This window comes from Aphelocoma coerulescens, chromosome 1A, assembly GCF_041296385.1.
Source record: "Aphelocoma coerulescens isolate FSJ_1873_10779 chromosome 1A, UR_Acoe_1.0, whole genome shotgun sequence".
In the NCBI taxonomy this organism is placed as follows: Eukaryota; Metazoa; Chordata; class Aves; order Passeriformes; family Corvidae; genus Aphelocoma; species Aphelocoma coerulescens.
In genome coordinates, this window is record NC_091014.1 from 9,838,581 (window position 1) to 9,861,504 (window position 22,924).

The 22,924-nt window shown below is 37.1% G+C and overlaps 1 protein-coding gene across 1 annotated transcript in view; it reads left to right on the forward strand.

Moving 5' to 3' along the window:
- Window positions 1-22,924, forward strand: part of SEMA3A (semaphorin 3A) — a 172,180-nt gene that overhangs the window by 31,392 nt on the left and 117,864 nt on the right. The window contains exons 2-3 of the mRNA XM_069035440.1: window positions 16,758-16,915; window positions 19,516-19,578. Of these exons, the coding sequence (XP_068891541.1) occupies window positions 16,758-16,915; window positions 19,516-19,578 (221 nt within the window). The remainder of the gene's footprint in view (window positions 1-16,757; window positions 16,916-19,515; window positions 19,579-22,924) is intronic.

The window sequence follows — 22,924 nt, forward strand, 5'->3', positions numbered from 1 at the left end:
GACATTACTCACTCAGGCTCAGTAAGTTCCAGTCTTGTGGTGCTGTGTCAGCCTGAAATGGCACTTGGTTTTTGCAGTTCACCATAGTTCAGGTCAGCACAACTTCAGGATTTCTTGCTTCATGTCATGGAGATATCCCACAATTAGGATAATACAAAAAAATGCTTAAAACATTTATTTTCATTTTGAAACTCTTCTGCACTGCCCAAGTAAGTGACTGACAATGAGACTTAGGTCCTGTTGTTTATTAGATTGTGGTTAGATCTTTGCATGAAGATTCACAGTGGTGCACAATGTAATTGGTATTATTAACTCTGAAAATACAAATGTTTACTAAACTGGCATCTAATACACCTGGACTATAAATTATGCTTTCTTTCTCTCACACAAAATTCTCATCTTCATATTTACACTTAATGGGTAGTGGTAGTGCAGATGAACATTTCAATGAATCAGACTCTGGAGTGGAAGGATTGTACACAATTAGAATATTAACTTCAGATAGTAATTGCCAGCATAGTTAAATGTTGGTTTATTTAAATATAGCCACCAAATTATAATGGGCTCTAATGCATGGGAATGAATCGTAGTCTTGTTATGTTCAGTGAATACTTAGCTATATCCTTTATGTAAACATCCTACTCACAGTAATCCAGTAAGGACATAAGGTAGAGTCTGTTTATTTTAAGAGGTAAACCACTCAGGATTATACAGGAATTAGGATGTGCGTGCATGTATGGAGGTTTCCGATGTGTTTCACTCTGCTTTTACTCCACAGTAAAATGTGGAGTGTGTTCCCCTAATTATCAAACAGTCTATATTCCCAACTTGCAGAAAGATTTTAGTGTGTGCAATCTAAATTGGGATTTAAATTCTGTTGAATTCAGTAGAAAGGTGTGTTAAGTAAGTTTTAAGACTAGAAGTCATACATTTCCTCATAGTTAATGCCTTATTAGTTGAACACTAATTAACTGTGTGTGGTATTTCCTGTGATAAACTGATGGTTTTAGTTTCTCACAATATGTAACACTCTGGACCAAAAGTTTGCATGGTGAGTGTCTTGCTTCCTTCTATTTGGAATTTTCTGGCTAAATCACTTCTGGATGTGAATCTGTAATGTGGAGCCTGGACTACTAATGAGTCTGAATTCCAGAGAGGAAGCCTTTCTCTCCTCACACAGCTGGGGAATTCAGCAGCCTATTTCATACGCAGAAGTACCATGCAACCTTTAATTACACTTTTTTTCCCTGTTATTTCTAAGGCACTTCTGCATCTCTTGATGAGCAGAATGAGGCTGGGTAAAGCAGCAAGGTGAGATCTGTGTGTTCATTTATTGCAGAATCTAGTGTGTGATGAGTGAGATGGGGCAAAAAGGTTAAGGTAGTTGATTCCTCTGCTATTCTCAAAGATAAGGGCTTGATGAGTCGGATTAAATGCCTATTATTTTAGGGTACTTTTGTTTTCTCTCTTCTTGTGCATACATAAATTAGGAATCATAACAGCTTCTTTTCCACTGAATCATGTTTCTGACGCAGATTTTTACCTTACTGTAGATGAAAAGCAATTTAATAATTCCTTCTTCCAGACCAGCATTTGAAGGGTATGTAGTCATTAGGAAAAATACTGAAAAGCTCAAAAAGAAAGATAAATTTGATGTTTCATCCATTCTGCACATTGAACAAAGTTAGGATAACATACAAAAAACATGCGTTTTAATCTGTCATGATAATTAGTAAATACCTGCAGTTAAAATACTGCATTCTGGCTTAATGATGAGGTCTCTTTTGCAGAATAAAATGGTATTTGATTCATTTATGTTCTTAAATATAGACAGACCCGATCTCTTTGTGGAGATCCTCAGGGGCACCTCGCTACTTCCAGTGACCTACATAACACTTATTTTCGGCAAACTGCTTCGTGACATAACTAAAGTTTGGGCCCAGATCAGGTATCCAGGTTAGGTACAGTGCACACCATTTGTTATTTTAGTATTATTCTGAAATGGAGTTCTCAAATAGCATGGGAGACAGTGGGATATGCATAGAACATGCATGAACCAACACCAAATCCCACTTCATAAAGCCCACTCTCAGCTCGGATGAGTTGGACTAAGGCAAAATAGAAAACTCCCGCTGCTTATATTTTCCCTAAGGAGATCATTGCAAAGCATGTCAGCTTGCACATTTAATCACAAAATAAGGAATGTATTTGGAGCCCTGTGCATAAGAGTGTTACCTAGTGACATCCATTGGGACCCTGTGTTTTAGCTTAAAGTACATACTTTTAAAAAAATGTTTCTGAGGTTATAAGGGTAAATGTTTTGGAGGAAGTTCCTGAAAACATAGGTCCTGTAGGAATCATACCCTTAATCCATTGGCTTGATGCAGTTTTCAGCACAATCAGTAAAATCCCACTGCCTGTGCTTGGCTTTGGATTAGACCTCAAGGGTCACAAACTGGTTGAACTAAGCAGTGGAGCAGATGAGAGCTTCCTCAACTTGCAGACCTTTCTACCAAATTCCTGTTCAGACTTGTTAGCATCTGAGTCTCAGGAGTGCTTTCTGGAATATACATCTGCAGAAAACAGCAAACGTGTAAATTATTCTCTTAAATCTCAAAGTTTTCTTCTAAAAAAGGGCAACAGTAACTTTCCTTTTAAGGAACTCGGTACTACCTTCACTTACACCTCCAAGCTTGAAGACCTCCTCTTTTGTGGGGTGTTTATGCACTCCTCATGCAGCTGTCGTACAACAGCTTAATTAAGCAATATTCCACTTAAACTGCAGTCAGCCACTATGGCCAGGGTATGTTTCCTCTGCCCACCGTGGAGAGTTGGCTGTTCTAATTTCATTTGTTCAAATTAATGTGTTAACTCCCTCTGAGGAGGTAAGTAGTGTGTCACAGCTTGAGGCAGGACCTCTGCACACGAATCCTTTTAGTTCATAGCAGGATGCAGGCATGCAAATGTTGACATTTTGAAATTGTTTCCCCAGAAGGTCAAATTAGTATAACTGGCTACAGAAAGAAAACACATCTACCCTGATGCCTTTCATAATTAGACTAGCTAGAAATAAACCCAAGTGTTTGCCATTATACTAAACCATGTCTGCTGCTACTGGAATTACATTTGTTTATGGAAAAAAACCCCAAAAGACTTTATTTTGAATATTTATTTGACATTACAGGAAACAAATGGTTGAAATAAGTATTGAAAACTTTGTAAAAAGTAGTGTATTTGTTATATACTGATTGGTAATGCATTGCTTTCAAGACTGTGAGATACCCATTTCTGAAGGTTTTCAAACACGTATTCATCAGTAGAAAACCTCTTCATCATCAGGATAAGGAGTAGTTTTCCCAGCTATCTTAGAAGTATGAATGGGGTCTGCAACAGAATGTCATGATGCTGCTTTGTAATGTCTTTCTTGGGTATTAGTCTTCAAACATTATGTAGGAACTATATTGTGACATTAGTTTATTCCAAGTTTAATCAAAGTCTTGTTAGATGATAAGAAGTTTTAGAGACATGCTTTGTACATTTCACTTAAGGTATTTAATTTATATCCACATCTGCTGTAAATTAATTTGGGTGTACTAAAAGCAATAGAGCAATAGTTATATCAGTTTCTAGTCTGCTGAAATCTGTCTTTAGAACTACTTGGAACCACCCAGTGCTACTTTAATTTGGAAACACTGAATCAGTGTCCTGTTCAATTTTAAGTGAATTGTAACTTCAATTTTTAATTTTTATTTCCCCTCCAAATCTCTGGAGTGTACCATTAAACCACAATGTGTTAGTATATGAGCCTCAAGGAAAAATGTGAGTTCTCCTTTAACTTTCAGCGGGGATTTTGTGTGAATGTTCCTCATCTGTCAACAGTGACTCATGGTATCTTGGATCAATGTGGGCATTTGGAAGCCTGTGTGGCAGTTGACATACACATACACTTGAATATTGCACCCAAAGGAGCGTTCTTTTGGAGGGAAATTAGTAGAGTAACCAGCGGAGCTGCCGAGAATGAATAATATCATTGGGTCTGGAAGGGGAACTGGAAAGTGCCCTGCCTTTTCCCCCCACAACATTCCAAGTTTTAATGCGCCCTTTACATGAACCAAACTTTACACTGAGGCTACACAATGTGTGTAAGAAATTCATTAAACTCACGTTGTGCAGGCGTGGCAACTTGGTGCCAGTGGACAATGTTTCCTAAATCCAGGTGAAAAATGGTCCTGCTTCAAAGCACACAAAGTGCAAATCAATGTAGAATGGGAAAAAATAAACTAGGTTAAAATTTGCAGTACATTTTGCAAAAATTGTTACATTTTGGTAATTCTCATTTTACATAGTAAAGATAAGGCAAACCCTGCTTTCCATTTCAGTGTGCCTGGACCATTTCACTGATACCTTCAGCCTACAGATCATTCTCTAAAGGCTTCTGTTCTGACAGGGACACAAAGTAAATGATATGAATGTGATCTCTGATTTCTGTCTTGGTAAGAAAAGTGCAGTTTTTGTGGCTTGAGCAAAAATGAAATAATGATTCTCATTTATATTCCACTGGAGCTTCAGAAATAAAAACTTCCATTATTTTTCTTTCCTGATGCTAACACTGAGGATAATGATGCTATTGTGTTGATGCAAGAAGAGCTACTATTTATTTAGAGTGATGAGACACCTAGGATCAGTGGTGTGGACTAGATCTCCTTTCTGCTAGTTCAAAGAGAGTGGAAAATCATAGAACCTCTGGAGAAAGATGGATTTTTAGCACAGCAGGCAGCCACACCACTTTTCACCCCTCCCCTCCAAGTTAATTTTCTTTAACAAAATATTGCTTGGTTTTTGTTACTTTTGGAACAGTATTTTCACTTTTCCAGTTCTAATTTGTGTGCGTGTCACCTCCCTCTTACTGACATTTGCTGCAGGAGGTGGGAGGAGATGTGACTGGACATGCTGCAGCTGGGCCATGTCAGCTGAGAGCAGCCACCAGGAACCTGCTATGACCCAGTTCTGGTGGGACTGGTTGAGTGGTCTTGGAGCCAAAACATCATAAAGTTACTTTCAATTGTCTTTGGATCCCCATCTGAGACTGCTCTAAATAGAGGCTGATGTACCAGGTGATTTGTTGTTCAAACAAATCCAACTGTATTTGCATTGACATGTCTTTCAGCAAGTGAACCTGTGCTCTGAGGTCAAGCACTGTGGAGCTGTATCCAAACCTCATCATGCATTAAGCCCAGCCAGACAGGAGGTGCCACCTGAGTGCTGTTGATAATCCACTCACTTTTCCTCTTCCACCTCTACTGGAAATTGCTGATGGGTCTTTCTGAAGTTCACTTAAGAGATCGAATATGAACAAGTTATTTCAAAACAAAAAACATTTAGAAGGAACTAGAGGTTGAAATGCTGTTACAGAAATTGAATTCAATCAGTGTGAAATGGTGCTGTTTGCAGATACTTCCACTCGCTCAGGGAGGCCCCAAAGGCTTTGAGGAGGGGAGAGGAGAGGGAGAGGGGAGGAGGAAGGGTGAGGGAGGCGCCTTGGCCAGCTGAGAAGGGAGTCACAGCAGTCATTTTGCTGAATTAGATTTCAAGTTTTGCATCTTCACTTTCCCTGTCAAGACTCAGGTCATGGCTGCACTTTTATCCACACATGATTAGGAGGGAAATATGCCGTCTCCAACCACAGCCAAAGCAAACATATAATATGGTTTTTCCACAACTGGGGTTCTCTGCAGTAGAAGATAACAGGGTTAGGTCAATCAGAGAGTGAGAGTTCCCCAGAATACTCTATAAGTTTCCTACGATTTTAATTTCTGGAACTTGGTGAGCTAGAGGCTCTGCCTCTAAATTTAATAGCTTACTCTTAAAGGTTTTTTTTGTGATTTTGCTGCTTTGTCCTTTGAAACTATAATAAATTTTACCATTTACAATAGCCCATGTCAAGAATTTCTACAGCTTAACTGTGTGTTAAGTGGATTAAGACAAATTTTGGGTGATTTTAAAACTAGTTAAAGCTCTTCACATGGTAATTTCTTGGTGGTGTCAGAATTACAGCTGCAAGTTCGCTTCTATGTAGTGAAATTCTGGGTAGAAGTGCATTCCTCCCAGCCCCTTTAGAGTATGCCTAGAATACAGAAAATTAATGTAAAAATTGTATGTAAGGTTTACTTTCCATTTTGAATACAGCAGTTAATTATAAATTTCCTGTTTCTTATTTGAGTGTGTAATAATTATAAAAATAATGAAAGTAGATCTAGTTTGGTTTGTGTAACCTGAAAGAAATTTAAAACTTTAATCGGTAGAGTGGTATCAGGCATGAGAAAATTCACTTTGATTTGAGAAATGGGGGTTTGCTGCTGGATGATTATTATGCTTATGACATTTGGATGGAAGAGAAAAACTGGAAGTTCCTTTTTGATGCCCAGAAGATTGTAGGCACAACTGGAAACATTTGATAAATAATGTTTACTAATTTATTCTCATGGATGATAAATATATTGCACACATTGCAGAACCATAGCAATCAGAATCTTTTATCCTTGGTGTAAGTCCATTGATTTTCATTAGGATAAATTAAGAACAAAATTGGGCGTTATTACTTTATTTTGGCATAGAACTCTGTGCAAGGAGGGTCAAGGGTTAGAGGTCTCTGCTGTATTTTGCTGCAATTAGAGTGCACAGTGGAGCTGTGTGTGTCTGTGAGCTACACAGATTGCTTAACTGCAGTTGCTGCTTCCAGCCTGTTGCTGAAACTCATCCAAAACCTCACTTATGGATTAGAAGAAACAAGAGCTATCAGAAGAGAGAAGGATGTAAATCCAAGCATGAATTTTGCTCATCCATTCTATTAGTGTTAAAAGACAGTTCCTCAAAGTGCTGGATATGTGATCAAAGTGAAGGGTGAATCCGCTCTGCAAAAACAAATTTTAACAGAAGCAGTGTTGATAGCTATGTCTGAAATTAAAAATATGAGGTCACTGTTATGTACCCATATATGAAAAGCTGGACACAGTCCATCTAAGCCAGCTGCTATATAAATTATAATGATTATAATGATTTACCTACTAGCAGGGCTAACCCAAAGCCCTTTTTGCATCTTATTCATCAGAGGACTTTGAAGAGTTGTTACACAGATAGAGACAAGAGTTTCACACATGATTTTCAAGCATGAAAATACCTTTTTTGAAGCAGGTCAGATGCCTTTTCCATCACAAATCTGCTGAAAACACAAGTGTTACTTTAATCCATTTTGCAACTAAATTTCCAGGGAAGCTTCCTAACCCTATTGTGCATATTAAATAATTCACCTTAGTAAATAATTTGTGCAGGTTTATATTGTCAGTGCAGTAAAAAAAAAAAAAAATACATCAGAGAAGGCAGAGAATGACTTTACAGAAGCGTAGAATGGTTTGGGTTGGAAGAGACCTTGTAGATCACCTAGTTCCAAGAGCATGGGATGCCTCGCCATGGGCAGGGACACCTTGCACTAGACGAGGTTGTTCAAAGCCCCATCCAACATGGCCTTAAACAGTTTCAGGGCCACGTCTCTGAGCAACCTGAGCCTATGTCTGACCACATTCATAGCAAAGAATTTCTTGCTAGTGTCAAATCTAAACCTGCCTGCGGTCAGTTTAGAGCTTGTTTAATTTCAGATCAAATCTACCTCTTCTGTATTTCCCCCATCCCAGTGTTTGAAGCTGTAGAGACACTCTCCCTTGCAGCCTCTTAAGCCTGTGAAAGCACTGACACCCTCACTTACTGACGGCTCACCCTCTGCAGGTCACCCTCATTCTCACACTGTCTCAATTTTGACATCTAAATCCTTTACAGACCTACCCCATTAGACTTACTAAGAATCGATGGTAACTTGGTTGTCAAACACCAAAGTCAACTTGAAAATAAAACCACCAGTCTTTTAAAGAATTTCCTCTGATATCCCTGTGAAACTTTACTGCTCATATTTGCTAAATCTTCTAAATGAGCTAACTTATTTTTGAAATACATTGATTTAGTACCTGAAAGCAAGATTTCTTTAAGAGATAAAAAATATTTTAGTACTCTTGCCCTGAGAAAGGAGTACACTTGCATAAGGAAAGGTTTTATCATAACTGCAACTCCAGTACACATGTGGACATTGTTGTTACTTTTGAATCCTAATAGTCCATGGTGTGTAAATCACAAAGACACTGATTAGGTTTTTAACTTTCATGTTCAGTTGTTAGGAGGTTCCCTTTTCGGAATTTTCTAAAACACATTATATTTAAGTAGTTTTTTACATAATAGTCCCCAAACTTCATGGCAGGTTCTGGCATTATTCAGACAGTTTTACTCTCATCGGAGTTTTTACTCAGAAGTAATGATTCTTCGGAAGATGAACTGACTTTAATAATAATAAATAAATAAGCCTAAAACTTCTCAAATTGTACTTGTACAAAAGGCATCAATTTTGTCCTTGCATTGAGTATATCTTTCATTGTCATGATTATGAAAAAGTATAGTCATGTCTCTTGAGCTAACTTCAAAGTAGCTTGCCTGAGAAAACACTCTAATAATTCAACATGCAGCTTTATTGAGGCCCAATTAGATGAAGAGAAAAATCAGTTCATCTTTGCTGTCTTCTTAGCCAGTGTTGTTGGACACTGTGAGTACATAAGTGAGTTTCAGGGTAACTCAGGTGCATGTATACTGCAGCATGGTCAATGTCTGGAGCAAGTAGCTGTGCCTATAGAGAGCAGCAGCTCCTTTCCTGCCTTGCTTTTGTTCTGGTGGAAAAAGTTAATGAATTGAAAATCTGTGTCTTGCTTTATTTGGGAACACTCAGTAAGTAAAAATTGTGCTCCATGCTACGCTTGGACCCAACACGTAGCTCAACCATACAGAGGATAGGATGTGACGGTCTTCCCATCTCATTCCTGCTTGGCCAAATGAAATACATCCCTGCCCTGGCAAAACAGCTGTCTGTGTTAGCCTTGCAAAGGTGTTCGTGCCTCTGTGATATGAAATTTAATGAGACAAGGCCGGTACTGTTTATAGATAAGGTAATCACTCCTTGAAGTTACAACTACCCACTGTTTTACTTAATTGATAACCAGTACCGGTTCTGCTCACTGAAGTTTAACTTCACAGAAGTATCATACAGAGAGGTGAAAATTGATTAGCTTCTAACTAGATCTGATAACTGAGTTATTTAATGAATGGGATTTAGCTGTCTGTTTACCTGTGCTAGCTCAGATGGTGCAATTTAAGGTCATACAGTGCCACATTGGGCTAACCAAACTCAGAGGGCTGAGCTGATATGCCTGCAGTGTTTCTAGTATTTGAGTTAGAATGTTTATAAACTTTGCATTAGATCATTATTTTGCCATATTATTTTGCCACATTTTAAAGAACCTTGATAGTTATAGATCTCCTTAAGATCTGGGTGCTCATTAGTATGATGTATCACTTCCATTATTTCTCCTGAAATAATATACCAACACAAGTGGGAGGTAGCAAAGATGTTACCCACTCAAATCTCAAGACAGATAAGTTTTCGCTTAGACAGACAACATCTTAGTAAAACCAGATTGTGGTCTGCTTTTGCCATCATGTATTTCTGACTGATTCGTCACACACGAAAAATGCTATAGGTAGTATAGGTAATGTAAGTCTGTGATTTTGTAACAATGTTGGGCTTAAATACTTGTGAAGTTCACAGTTAAATATGTGCCATAACCTTTCTCACAAAGCCAAGTTCACAATATGGGATGTTACAATAATTTTACAAATATATGAGATCAAGCTTTACCGGTCTTTGTTTAGCTCATAGGTTAAAATTTCTCATGTTTTATAAGAAAACAGCTGAGCAATAAGGATAATCTGGATTCACTTTCAGAGACCAAAAGGACAAATAATGCAAATAATAAAGGGAAAACAGGTTGGCTTTAAAAATCTGAATGTTTTATGTCTTTGAAATATCATGTGACCCCTTCAATTACTCAAACTAAAAACACTTTAAGGGCTGTCATGTAGCTAAATAGTGCTGACATTAATGAGCTAAAATCTTCTCTCGGTTTTACAGTATAAAAAACATATGCATCAGTATTTTGAAGTCAAAAGATTCCATGCTTATACTGGTGCAACTGAAACAAAACATTGGTGTAACATTCCTCCTTCCAGGTACCTGGTTTTAATCAAACTATACTCATGGCTCTCAAGTTTTCTTTGCTGTAGTGGAAGGTAGGTAGGAGTGTTTCATTTAAAATGCTTGGTTTACATCACAAGTGCACAAAAAACTGTATATCTTGTCCTAGCTACCTCTAATTGATAAATTGTAACAGTTCCTGCAACTGTGTTTCTGAACTACGTGTTCTCTCAGAAGCAAAAGTTTTGCTCAAAAACAAACACGGTACCGTTTTTTTTTCTCTCCTTCCAGTAGAGTTCAGTGAAACCAGGTGATTGGCAACTGTTATGATAAGGCAGACGAAGAGGATGAAAGCTAGGACTGATTGAACAGCTGTGAGGGGCTCTGTTCCAATTGTATTCTGATTACTGATAAGATAACCCTCCCTTTTCTCCCAGTGATTTATCTCATTCAAATTACAATAACAGTGAATTGCCATCAACAACAAACACTGTGTAGTTTCAAGTTTCTCTGACTGTAGTGTAGCAAAAACCCAAAGGTGCTGATTACAAGTTTTCATGTTACATTTCTAAAGATGGATAAATCATTTATTGCACTATGTGATCTCATACACTTCATAAGCCTGTTTTTTGTTTCATTTGAGATAGACTGATCACTTGCTGATATTTCCAAGAAGAAAAATTCTAAAATTATCTGAAAACATAGCTTGTTGGGATTTTTTTTGGAGGGGCGGGTGTTGATAATTGATATGTCTCTTTATTCTCCTGCTCCTAATATGAAATCAAAGACTTACAGGTAAAAATAGCTCACAAATACTGGAACAGTTGGAATTTAACTGAAAGGCAGGTAATCTGACCAGTTAAACTAAAAGATGTAACAAAACAAATGTTTCTGCAGTTATTCTCTGCCACTCCCCTCCCCACCTTGGGTGAAATGCTAGAAAGAAAAAGAAAGTATGAATTAATTTTCCTTGGTTTGTTTTGTAGATGTTTGAATTGTACCACAGACTGTTAGCAGGTTATTTTTAATTAGGGTGGATGACGGAACCATTCTCCTCACTAAGGGCTAGATCCTAAGGTCCCAGTGATATGTGAGGTGTCAATGAAAGAAAACAATTGTGATATAAAGTAGTTAAATCCTGGATGGAGGGAAAGGAGTTGTTATACTTCAGGCTATTGGACATTTTACTAAGCATTAGACCTGGCATGGGGTCAAGCTCACCTGATTTCAGACTAGTGTTTTCCATTATATAAGGAAATACCCAACTGAAATATCCTGCTGTATGGCTGCCGTCGTCTCATCCGGGTGGGGACCAGACTCCCAAGAAATACAGTGTCTTTTCTATACTTATGTTGCTGGTTTTGCCAAATAGCTCTGCTGGCTCATGCCTTGCAGGAAGCTCTCTTGATTTCCTGCCAGTTCCTGCCTTTTTCTTAACTGTTTGACTGGGACAGAAGTCACCATCTGCACTCACAGCAATAAAATGGGGAAGCTATGGGAGAGGTTGGAAGTTAAAATACACACTCCTTTCCTTGTATGTATCTAAGAATTCAGCAAATAATTACTCAAAGAGTAATGACTAATTTACACCTGGGATTATTTAGAAGGATACACACGCTGATATACAGAACAGGCACAATATGCATCTGTGTAAGCAACAAATGCATGTGCAAACATGCAGCCATCTGATCCTCTGTAGCCAAAGTAGAGGCCTGGCGAGAGAAGAAGGAAATGTTCTAGCATGATGTTGTGGGAGGTACTGCTCACAGTTCAGCAAAATCCCTGTTTGATGGCATAATGGCATTGACTCATCTTTTATCTACTGCTGGGAGATCTACAGTAAGATCTTATCGCTGCTGGCAAAGGAATGGAGGTCGAGAGTTTTGTGCAACCAGCAACCCACTCATTGGCTTCATGAGCGTGTTGTGACGAGCACCACTCCCAGTCACTCTGCAGAGTCACCAGGAATAGGACAAGGCCAGATCTGAATCCTGCTGAGGAAACTAGGAGACCTTTCCTCTGTTTTTTAGAGAAATTGATGTGCCCTTTTGACCCTTATCAACAAAAACAGTCTTGGCTGGTGTGTGTCATTGTGAAGTCTATGACAGGGATGTAGGCCAAAGCCCACAAATTTTCTAAGTTGTTACACAGGCAAACTCCCTCTTGCTAAAAAGATTAAAGATAATTTGCCTTCTAGTAGATAAGTAAAAAATAAGATGGTTTTCTTTTGTTATGTTCTCCTCCTGACAAACTCCACTGAGGGAACACAGACATAAAACAAGGTTTACAGTGGAATACCAACCATGGATAAAGCAAACTTCAGGATCTGCCTGTCTGTATTCATCTTAGCTATTGCTGTGGTTTTCTGGCTCCTTCTTTAATGAAGAAGTGTGATAAAAATAAACCAAATATACATTCCTTGTGCGTGCACATCTCCATGGATTTCACAGCAGGAATTTGGCTCTCTGTGTGTATGTATACTATTAAGTTACAATTCCATTAGCAAATTAAATAACCATATATTAAAATGAAGGCAAGGATTGGGGACTGGTTTTCTTCTGTAAATTTGCCAACTCGATCTGGCAAAGTGAATGTTCTGACACAAGTCAGACTGAATCAACAGACACATCAGTTAATAGAGGAAAGACCATGCAGAATCTTTGGCATTGAAAAAGGTCAAATACTTCAAGCTTGGACACTGGCAGAGAAAGGAGACTAAGATGGAACAAGCAAGTCAGGAATTTGAATTAAAGCTAGCTGAAGTGGTTATTAGGAGCATCTATAGCCCACAAACCCTGAGAAACTCGGCCTCCATCTGGTTTCAGTGATCATAACATTCATTATAATATAATTATTTTTTAAGATATGGTGCATTTCAAACTGTTAGTTTTGGTTACCTGCAACACTTAATAAATGTGGGAATCAAGCACCAATAACAAAAACAATGACATCTTTTTTACCTTCAAAATACCACCACCCAGTTTAAATCTACCTCATACAGCATTTCACAGGCAATGCTAGTGGTAGTGTGCAGTGGTTAGCTGTATAGGGCTCATTCATTCCTTTTCAAAGCTACAGGCATGACTACAGCTGAGGATGTGTCAAAAGGAAGTGAGAAAATTATCTCAGGGAAATTACTGAAGAAATTCTCTGGGAAATCACTGAACAAAAGAAGGAGTAATGTTACATCTTTGCAATAAAAATAACTGCACAGATCATAGAGGAAGTAAAAAAAAAAAAAGACTTTAAGAGCAGGCAACCATCAACCATTACCTGGCTGCATAGATCATGGATAGGCCAACATTTATTAAGGATAAAAAAAAAAAATAGGGTATGCCTAGTATACAGTATTAAGCTCATCGATTCTTTGAATGCTTTCATCATTTCCTCTTGTCATTACAGTGCAATCTTTGTTGTAAGTCTTGGTTTATGTTATCACTGATCATCCACGAACCTTGCCAGCATGAGTGATCGACTCTTAGCAGAATTGATGGATGCCAGTGCCCTTCTGGGATTGAGCCCTGTCTTTGCTCTTTCTCTCAGCAATAGTCACTCATTGGATACTGAAGACACTGGATAGTAAACACTTTGAAACTAATGAATTTGAGGAAGTGGAATACTTAATTTGTATTGATTGTGCAAATGCCATTGCTTTGCCCTTCAACACCCTGATCCAGAATGGCCTGTAAAGCCACATTCATCACTGGATGAATACATATCAATTAGAATAAACAGCAGAGGAACTGCAAAAATTACTTAGGATTTCACCTCCCACTTGTGATGTAGCTCAAACCTACCTAAATTAGTAGTAATTGAGAATCATCAACACACAAATGACATTTTTCTCCTCAGCCTATATTCTCAACCTGATTCCTGACAGGGAGAAACCTGATGTTCCTTGATTTGAAATACACTGCTTGGAGCATGTTTAGGCCTAATCTTTTGGGCAACAGACCCTGGAAATCTAGCTGTCATCTGCAAAAGTCAGTAATGTGGCAATCTGACACATATTGAATTAAAACCTAGAAGAAATATCCCATTCTTAGAGAAGGCAATGGAATTCAGCTTTTAGTTTGACTTTAAATTGCGTGTTCATAAGAAACCCAACAGTGTTACCTTTAACATTGTTGCATGCTCAGAAAGTCAAAGAAAATGAAAAGAAAAAATAGTTATATATATTTCCCTGCACAGCCACACCTGCTCCTTTTAAGTTATACTGTGGAGACTTATGAACAGTGAAGATGATGATGTAATTTACTCTTGGCCATAATAAACCTTAGACTTCAATGCTATGATCTCACATTTTTCATGAATATTAGAAAGAAAAGAAAACATCAATCACCGTCTGTAAATGTGAATATTTAGAACTCTGCATTAGCAAAATCATATCAGGCTTCTTTTAAGCCAAGTAGCTGTGTGCCTAACTGATCTCATTTCCATTTTTATCAGTTTTACCTTTGTGTAACATTGAATTCAGCAGACACTTGTCTTTACGCCACAGTCACAAAGGGCAGAATCGTACCTATACGAGTTCAAACCAACAAAGATGAAAAAATTGCAAAGGTTTTTGACAGCTGTATTATAAGAAAAATGATCAGATACAGATGACAGCAAAGCATTTCTAGCCAAGAGAGTGTTAAGACAAGTTAAGCAATCAATCATGTACATCACTCGCTATTCAGCGAGTCGACATTCGACATCTGAATCAGTCATTACAAAGTAAAGAGAATTAGTAAAGTCTCTTACAAAATGCAAATAAGTGAACTGGAGGACAATAGAGTCAAATTCTAGAACTTGGCAGGAAGCCATAAGAATTATTTTGACAAGACTGCTTGGGGTAATTTGATTGTTACATTTAAAAGAAAAATAATTTTTAAAAAGTGAGCTTCAGTCTTGAGCAGTACAAGTTTGTGATATAAATGTATAGTTATATTTAGTGACAAAAAGTGTAGAATAAGGAACAAAATGTAGTGTCTGCTCCAATGCTTTGTTACACTGCTGCATGAATTAACTATTTTTGGTGGTACTGAGAGTTTTTCCAAATAATTTCAAAGAATTCCAAAGCTAAAAACTATCCCAAATGGTATGCAACTGTCAGTGTTTGTCTTCCTTGAACATGTTGCCTACGAATGTTTTTGCAGGGTTTCAACCTGCTTCAAAATCCACTGGGTATAAGTGAACATCAAAAATAGGTTTAACATCCACAGAGCTGCAAAGCTGCAGGTGTGAAATTCTGTAAAATCAAAAGTATCACTATTACACAGGTCCAGAAAATCCCCACCTAACATCTTCCTTCTTAATACAAAAGAATGAGTAAAAAAAGAAGGAAAGAGTGTTGAAAATCAGGCAGAAACTTTGGTTTTGACAGCAGTTTCTCCTTAATTTCTAACAGCATACAGGATGCTATCTTACTTCTCAGTTGGAGTAATGGTGGAAAATGGGAGTGATCTTACTGAAAACCAAAAAAAACATAGAAGGTAGCTGCACTGTTCGGTGAATCCTAGACATCCAGGCATTTGGCATCTGTTCTGAGAGGAGTTACATATGTTCTTGGCTTGCACGTGTGGCAGAATTGACACAAGCATTACATACCTGAAGCTCTGGGCATGCCCTCTGGCCATCAGCCCTTGGATGCTGATGGATTCACTCCCTTTCTCATCTGTCTTCATGGCTTCATCAATGGAACTGCTCCTCCTGCTCCTAAGAGTGCATGTTTGCCTTCATACTTCACAAGGTCAGGGCTTGAACCATATAGGATTTGTCATCACCAGGAAACTTTCTAATTGATGATTTACTAGTGCAGACATGTCTTAAAATGATAGAGATGGTTTGGTTTTGGTCCTGATAGGAAAATAGGCTTAAAGAAAGTGTGTTCTCGTTAATATTTATACTGTTATGGTCTATATTAACTTATGGTAAAAATATTTTTCAGAAAAATGCATATGACTTTGTCAATATTTGAATAGCTGAGATGATTCTGTGGATCCTTGCACTTAAAAAAATCCTGTCCGTGGCAAATGCAAAAGCTCTGTGAGGAGTATCAGAACTAGAAAATTACTCTCTAGTTTAAAAATAAACAAAGTTACTTTCCCTTGTTTCATTCTTGTTCCAAGGAAGGGAACAACATGCTGCCTGTGTGAGAAAGCTCGGAATACATTTAAGAATAGATGTTACATGTTATTTTATCTCATCAGCTAGTCATTCTTATCCCTGTTCTCATAACTTACAGATCTTTATGAAACAGTTTCTTCTGCTGGAAGTAGGAGATTTTGTGTTTAGATGTGTTTTTTTATCAGCTGGTTATCCTCAAGTTTATCATTGCAAATCTTATTGATTGAACAAAATTGAACTTTGTCCAACAGTTGATGAGCTACATGGATAGAATTTTGCCACCTAAGAACTCATACAGGCTTTTAATTGATTTCACTGTTGTTTTGACCTCTGTGTAGAGCTGAAACTTACAAGCAGTTTGGGTGTGTGAAATAAAAACATTCAAGGGCCCAGGTACATAATGCTTTCACTTGTTTCTACACCAAAAGCACAATTTCCTAAAAATATATCTATATTACTCAAAATATAAGTCTCTATTTCATCTGACCATGTTAACAACAAAAGTATTACCTTTATCTTACAGAAATGTTGGAATCCAACAATATAATAAATTTCAATGGACTAGCTAATAGCTCCAGTTACCATACTTTCCTCTTGGACGAAGAACGCGGTCGACTGTATGTTGGAGCAAAGGATCACATATTTTCTTTCAACCTGGTTAACATCAAGGAATATCAAAAGGTATGTTCATTCATGTTCTGTACAATGTAAATACATACCTTTAATGTTAAAGACTCCCTATCACTCAAGACTATGTTGTGCACTGTTGGAATTATATAGTAAGTGTTTGGATGTCAGGAATACTGTTACAACGAAAATATTTGCTGACGCTATGAAAAGAAATTTATCACGAGCCTGTGACCTTTGACTATATAATCTACAATATTTTTTTTCAGACTACAAAAAAGTAGTAAATGATAAGTGAATAATCCAGCCATTTCCCAAACAAGACATACTTTCATGGCAACTGCTAAAAAAGCCAAACATCCATTATGACAGTTTATGCAGAAAGACCTTACTGCTCTGTATTTGTTTGCAGATAAAACAAGCTATTTGGGAGTCGAAGTGTTGATTTTTCTTCTTTAACTCAGCACATGTAGGCACTCTGCTTCTGCTGCTTTCAAACCAAAATAATTCCAGTATTAATAAAAGATGAACAATTCCATAAAATATTGCTGTTCTTGATGGAGATTGTAATTTTCCAGTAAAAATTGGTGATTAATTAAAAGCTGACCAGCAGTTTAGTGTCATTCTTCTGCTAAATAAATAATTAAGTTTTCCTTTATTTTAGTAAGATAAAATGCTAAGAAGGTAAACAATGGGATGGAGGTTTGATTTTTTATATTAAGTATTTTGATGGCACATTTTAAAATCCAGAGTACCCTTTTATGAGAGATATATTACTTCAATACCCAGGGATTATTTTTTTTTTCTTAGTGTTCCTGACCTTTTGGCTGTTTAACTATTAGCTTCCTAAGATGATAGCAATAAATATCTTGTGTTTTCTGTTCAGAGGGAAGACAGGCTATTCATTTGTATTCTCTAAGGATAAGAGGATAAAAGGAAAACTGGCTATTTTCTTTTCTATTCTCTTTAGTGCAGCTATAAAGGAAACTAGCTATTTATTTGAATTCTCTGAGGGATCAATAGCTTAATGTGCAAAACATCTGGAATAATAAAGGAAGGAAGGTGTTTCCATTGCAGAAAACAGCTCTGTAGAATGGGAGTGATTGTAATTTACATACTTACATATTCAGATACTTTTAGAACACCTATTTGACTTTATATACAAATATTAAATAAAGAACTGTTGTCAGTAACATGGAAATGTATGTTAGTAACAGACAGAGAAAATTTAGACTAGATTTAAGAATAGACAAAAGGCTTTAAGAGTTTGGGGATCTGTTTATTATAGATGGGAGAGCCATGTAAGAAACTTCAATCAAAATTACAATTCAGCCAGTGCTGCACTGGAGCTCAAACTTCACCAGTTGTTGCTTCTACCATGTAAGAAAACTCAGGTTTCTGTATAAATGCTGATGGCAACATCAAAACTCAAAAAGCCAATTTTTTCAGTGTATTAAAACCAGTTTGACTTAACTGTCTTTTAAACCAAATTATAGGAAAAGGTTTTACTGTGAGACTAAGGAAAAAGAACATCTGATTTGAAATACAGTGGTTTGAAAAATACTGAGATTTTTGCCCAAAACTTGAACTAAACTTGAACCGGTCCTTTTGGGATATCTGAGAAGTTTGGTTAATGTTTTTCAACCTAGTAAATTTAAATTTTCACGTCTCTGCACATTTTAAGCTGAGAATAGCAACAGGAAGTAGTGGGAATCCTCTGAGAGAGAATGTGCTCATAAAATTTTCAACCTTATTTTATAGACTTACGATGTTTGATTGCTGTTTGGACTTCATTAAAAAAAAATTTTGAATTTAAAAAATGTTGCAAACTGTATTTTCAAATATCATCTATAACATCTCCTTTGACCCCTCTGGTCATCTACATTCCATCTTTTTTCTTTAATATTTTGCCTTTTGCTTTCTATTAACAAACTATATTGAACACCAAGACTGTAATCCAGACTTAAGGCCATTCATATTGCATTATCTGAGGCTCCCAAATGAATAGCCTGGCATTTTATGGGAAGATCATGTTTTATTCTATATGTAATTCCTAAAAGCTTTTCAAAGAAACATGAATAATTGACTGTGAGGGTCTTTGGATTTTCTCTGTAAGAGGTGAGATCCATTTTCTGCTAAGCTAACACTACAGAAAACCTAGATTTAGGATTAGTTGTGTTAGGACAGCTCTATAGGAACAGCATAAACATGTTTTGATGGTGTGATACTTTTCAAAGACTATAGCTCCTTTTTTATTATTTAATTAACTGAACTAGTGAAAGAGTGAACTATTAGATACCCTGAAGAGGCAAACACATAATTTCTGATGCTGACTCTAATGTGTGATTATATTTCTATTACATGAGATTTAAAAGATTAAAGGAACACTTAATGGAGAGTCAACTTCTTATCATTAGGACTGAAGATTCACAGCTGAAATTCACAAAGCAGAGAGTATTTCAAGATTGTTTTTTCTGTGACACCTATTATCCCAATATTTCATTTCTTTGTTGTCAAATTGTAAGAAAGAAAAGGAAATAAGGAAAAGAATGGGGGGAAGATAAACTGGATAAAGGGACTCTAGCATTTGGCCTGCAATTTGTGAATGCTGAAGCATGAAATAACACAATGTGATTTTTGTTTTGTGTCTTTAGATTGTTTGGCCTGTATCACATTCCCGAAGGGATGAGTGCAAGTGGGCTGGAAAAGATATTGTGGTAAGTACAAATCTTTTTAGCATTTTTTTCCTTTTATAAAACATTGTAAATATTTTAGTATGTCCCACTGTGTTAATTCTTGAAGTATTTTTCCTGCTCTGTAAGGTCACGCTCTGATCATAACTTCAGTCTTGAGTTTTCTCAGTCCTCATATAGAAATTTTGTCTTTGTGACCAAGGGTTTCAGTTTATAAATGGAAATCATGCAGATGAACTAGAATTTATCTACAAAAAAAAAAAAAAAACAAACAAAAAAAACCAAAACAAACCAGTAAGAAAGATAATATAGAAGAAATATCAGAATAAGAAATATTGACCCTGGAATACTCATCTCCTGATGAAAAGGTACATAATATTCTGACCCATTTTTGCCCTGCTCCAGGTCCCAGTCCTCAAGGGAGTTCCAAGAAGTGCTTTCTCTTTGTAGCATCTCTCTGGAGCCAGTGGGTTCCCCAGAGCTCTTCCCTGCTTGGAGCTCACAGCAATATTGAGGTCAAAGTGGTTTTAACATTCTTCATCACTTTTAGTGCCTCAGGAAGGACACTGCTACACTGGGCATCATTTTCTGAACATTTTCCCTCATTCCTCTGTACATCATATTCCCAGTATTTATGAGGTAAGAGAGACATAGCCAGTAGCCCCCAAATAGCAATCATTCCACACTGATAGTAACTGTCTTCTTTATAGGAACAGTGTGGGAAATAGGGCTGAAGAAGGGGGAAAATAGATAAAAAATACATGCATGCAATGAGCCAAACAAATACTTGCATAGCAAAGCCAAATGGGAAATCATCGTGGTTGCCAAGGTATAAGTGAGAGTGGAACTTGGCCCCGTGTGTATATGCTATTGGCCTGATTTTCAGAGATGAGTCTGTAAAATATTCATAATGCCAACCATATGCCTCTAGAGAGCTCCATTTGAATAATTTCCTAGGTCATAATAAAAATAGTCTCATCAGTCTTTACCTAGGCCATAGAGGACAGTTGTCTTCAAAAAAAGCCATCTGGGAACAGTAGAGGTAGATTGGGTAAAAACTAAGAAATATGGGCTAAGCTAAATATGTGACGGGACAGCTGAAATGCCAGATACCTAGGCTATCTCATTACATAGAAATAATACATTTAAGTTAATCCATGCTCGTGTCCACAAATAATTTTCAGGAGTACTTTGCAAGGTAAGCCTAGAATATCTAGTATTCAAGGTTAAAAAAAAAGGGCTAGTGTTAAATATGTGAGCAAATTAACTAACCTTGCTGCTTCATCTCATGTGAAGTATTATGATATTCCATTAAGTAGATTTTTTTCATGGCTGGAGTAAAAACCTAGAAAACTAATAAGAGATTCAGTGCCTAGAATGAAAGTATATGCTTACATTTTTTAAATAATTATTTTTAGAAATTCACCATAGTAAGAAAGAGTATGCTTTACACATTGCACTAAGCTGATTCTAATTCAGCTTAGTTGTTTAAAATTGTAGAGACACACATTCTGGAGTAAGCTGGGAGGTTCAGGTCCCCATCCTCTGACTGTGGCAAGCTTGAGAGGACTGCTTATACTGTAACTTCTATTCACCTTGATTCTTTTGCTTCCTGTGATACTAGGACAGCTACACCTGCTGATCATGAGTAGAAGGTGAAGCCCACACCACATTGCACTGGAGAGTGTGACCCTGGTAGTAGTTCCTGTAAGGTTGTGTGGGGTGGGTTTTTTTGGTTGCTTTTTTTTTTTTTTAACTCTAAAGTTCTCTGGAGGAGTAGGTGAGAAATGAAATAAACACATAGGTGAGATGTAATGTGGGTCCAGTTTTCAGTAGGCAGCTAGAACGAGGGAATACACAACTTGATGTGTTCAGAACATCATATTTTAATATTTACAGCTACCTGTTTTTGCCATAAAACAGTGCATTACAACATATTTAATGCAACTGCAATTAAGTCTAATTACAGATAATTAAAAAAAACCTGATTATTCCTGCCTTGTTTGTTCCTTAAAGCCATTGTCAGTATCTTGAGAGTGTGAAATATAAAGGCCATAAAGATAACTCAGCAGACTCTTATTAGAGGGAACCAGAGAAAAAGAAGACAAATAAAGTGACATATAAACCAGGCTTGATTTAATACTGCTTTCAGCATGTACCACTTCTAAGATATTATATACTCCTCACTTGTGATAGTTCAAAACTTTCTACATGACAATCTATACTTCTACATTGAGGTCTTTTTAAAAAACCCCTCCTTTTAATTATTGATCTCTAGGGTAAGTCAGTGCTGAAAATGCAAGTCCCCACTAATGGGCCAGGTGCACTGCAGCAGCTGCAGCCCAAGCATAACCCCAAGCCCTGCCCCACTGCTAACCTCAGCTATGACCTCTGAGATTTCCTCTCATAATTGTAAGAGGTAATTCAGCGTTGTTTTCACTCCTTCAGAGGGATTCCTTATCCTGATGCTGTCAGTCATGCCAGTCCCAGCACAGCAGGCTTGTGGCTCAGGAAGGTCCACACGGGGTTTGAGGAGAGCAGCCAACAGGGCCTATTCCTGCTCTCCTGCTACCCCTTTGTTACTTAAACAGTAATTTTAATTTCTGTTTCCTAAAGGGCTTAATATATGTTAATTACTTAAGCTTTACTCACTGTTTAGGTAGATAGAACTTTTAAAGTGTGCTTTGGATCTTCTTCCATATGTGTAAGCTGAGAAGAGTTGCTGAAAGACCCCCACCTCAGCTATGCAGTACCTACTTAGAGCAGGACTTCTCTGAAGAAGGTTAACTGCTACACTTTCCCTCAAAGTTATAGACTTTTTCCAATAAAATCATAATTACTGTCCCATGTAAGCACTTAGCATTACAATATATTTCCATTTCCTCAGTATAGTGTATCACAAGCACCAAAGTAACATTGTTCATGAAAAATTAAAGTCTATAAATAATAAGTAAGATACTTATGTAATTCAACTAAATGAGCAATTCTGTGAGGATTTCTTGCTATTCTGGACTTCAGTGTCTTATTTGATCTATTCTGGTTTCTGTAAGTCTTGTAAATATTTCTCATGATTCCTGGCCAGACCTTGGGAATGATCAAAGAAGACAAAGTCTCTACAGAATATTTCTCAGCTTTTATACTAAACTTACTGAACAGTCATACTGCTAGTCATATTTCTCACTAGTGAGCCTCAATATTTCATTTAAAAGTCGTATAGTCACCTGGGCCCCTACAAAAACACATGGCAAACTCTGCATTACATGTGGGTTAAATAATAGGTAACTGAAGGGAAAAGAAAAAAAAAAGTGGCTACAATTCCATTCTGACATTCCTAGGATATTATAAACCAGCAAAGCAAAACTTGGGTGCT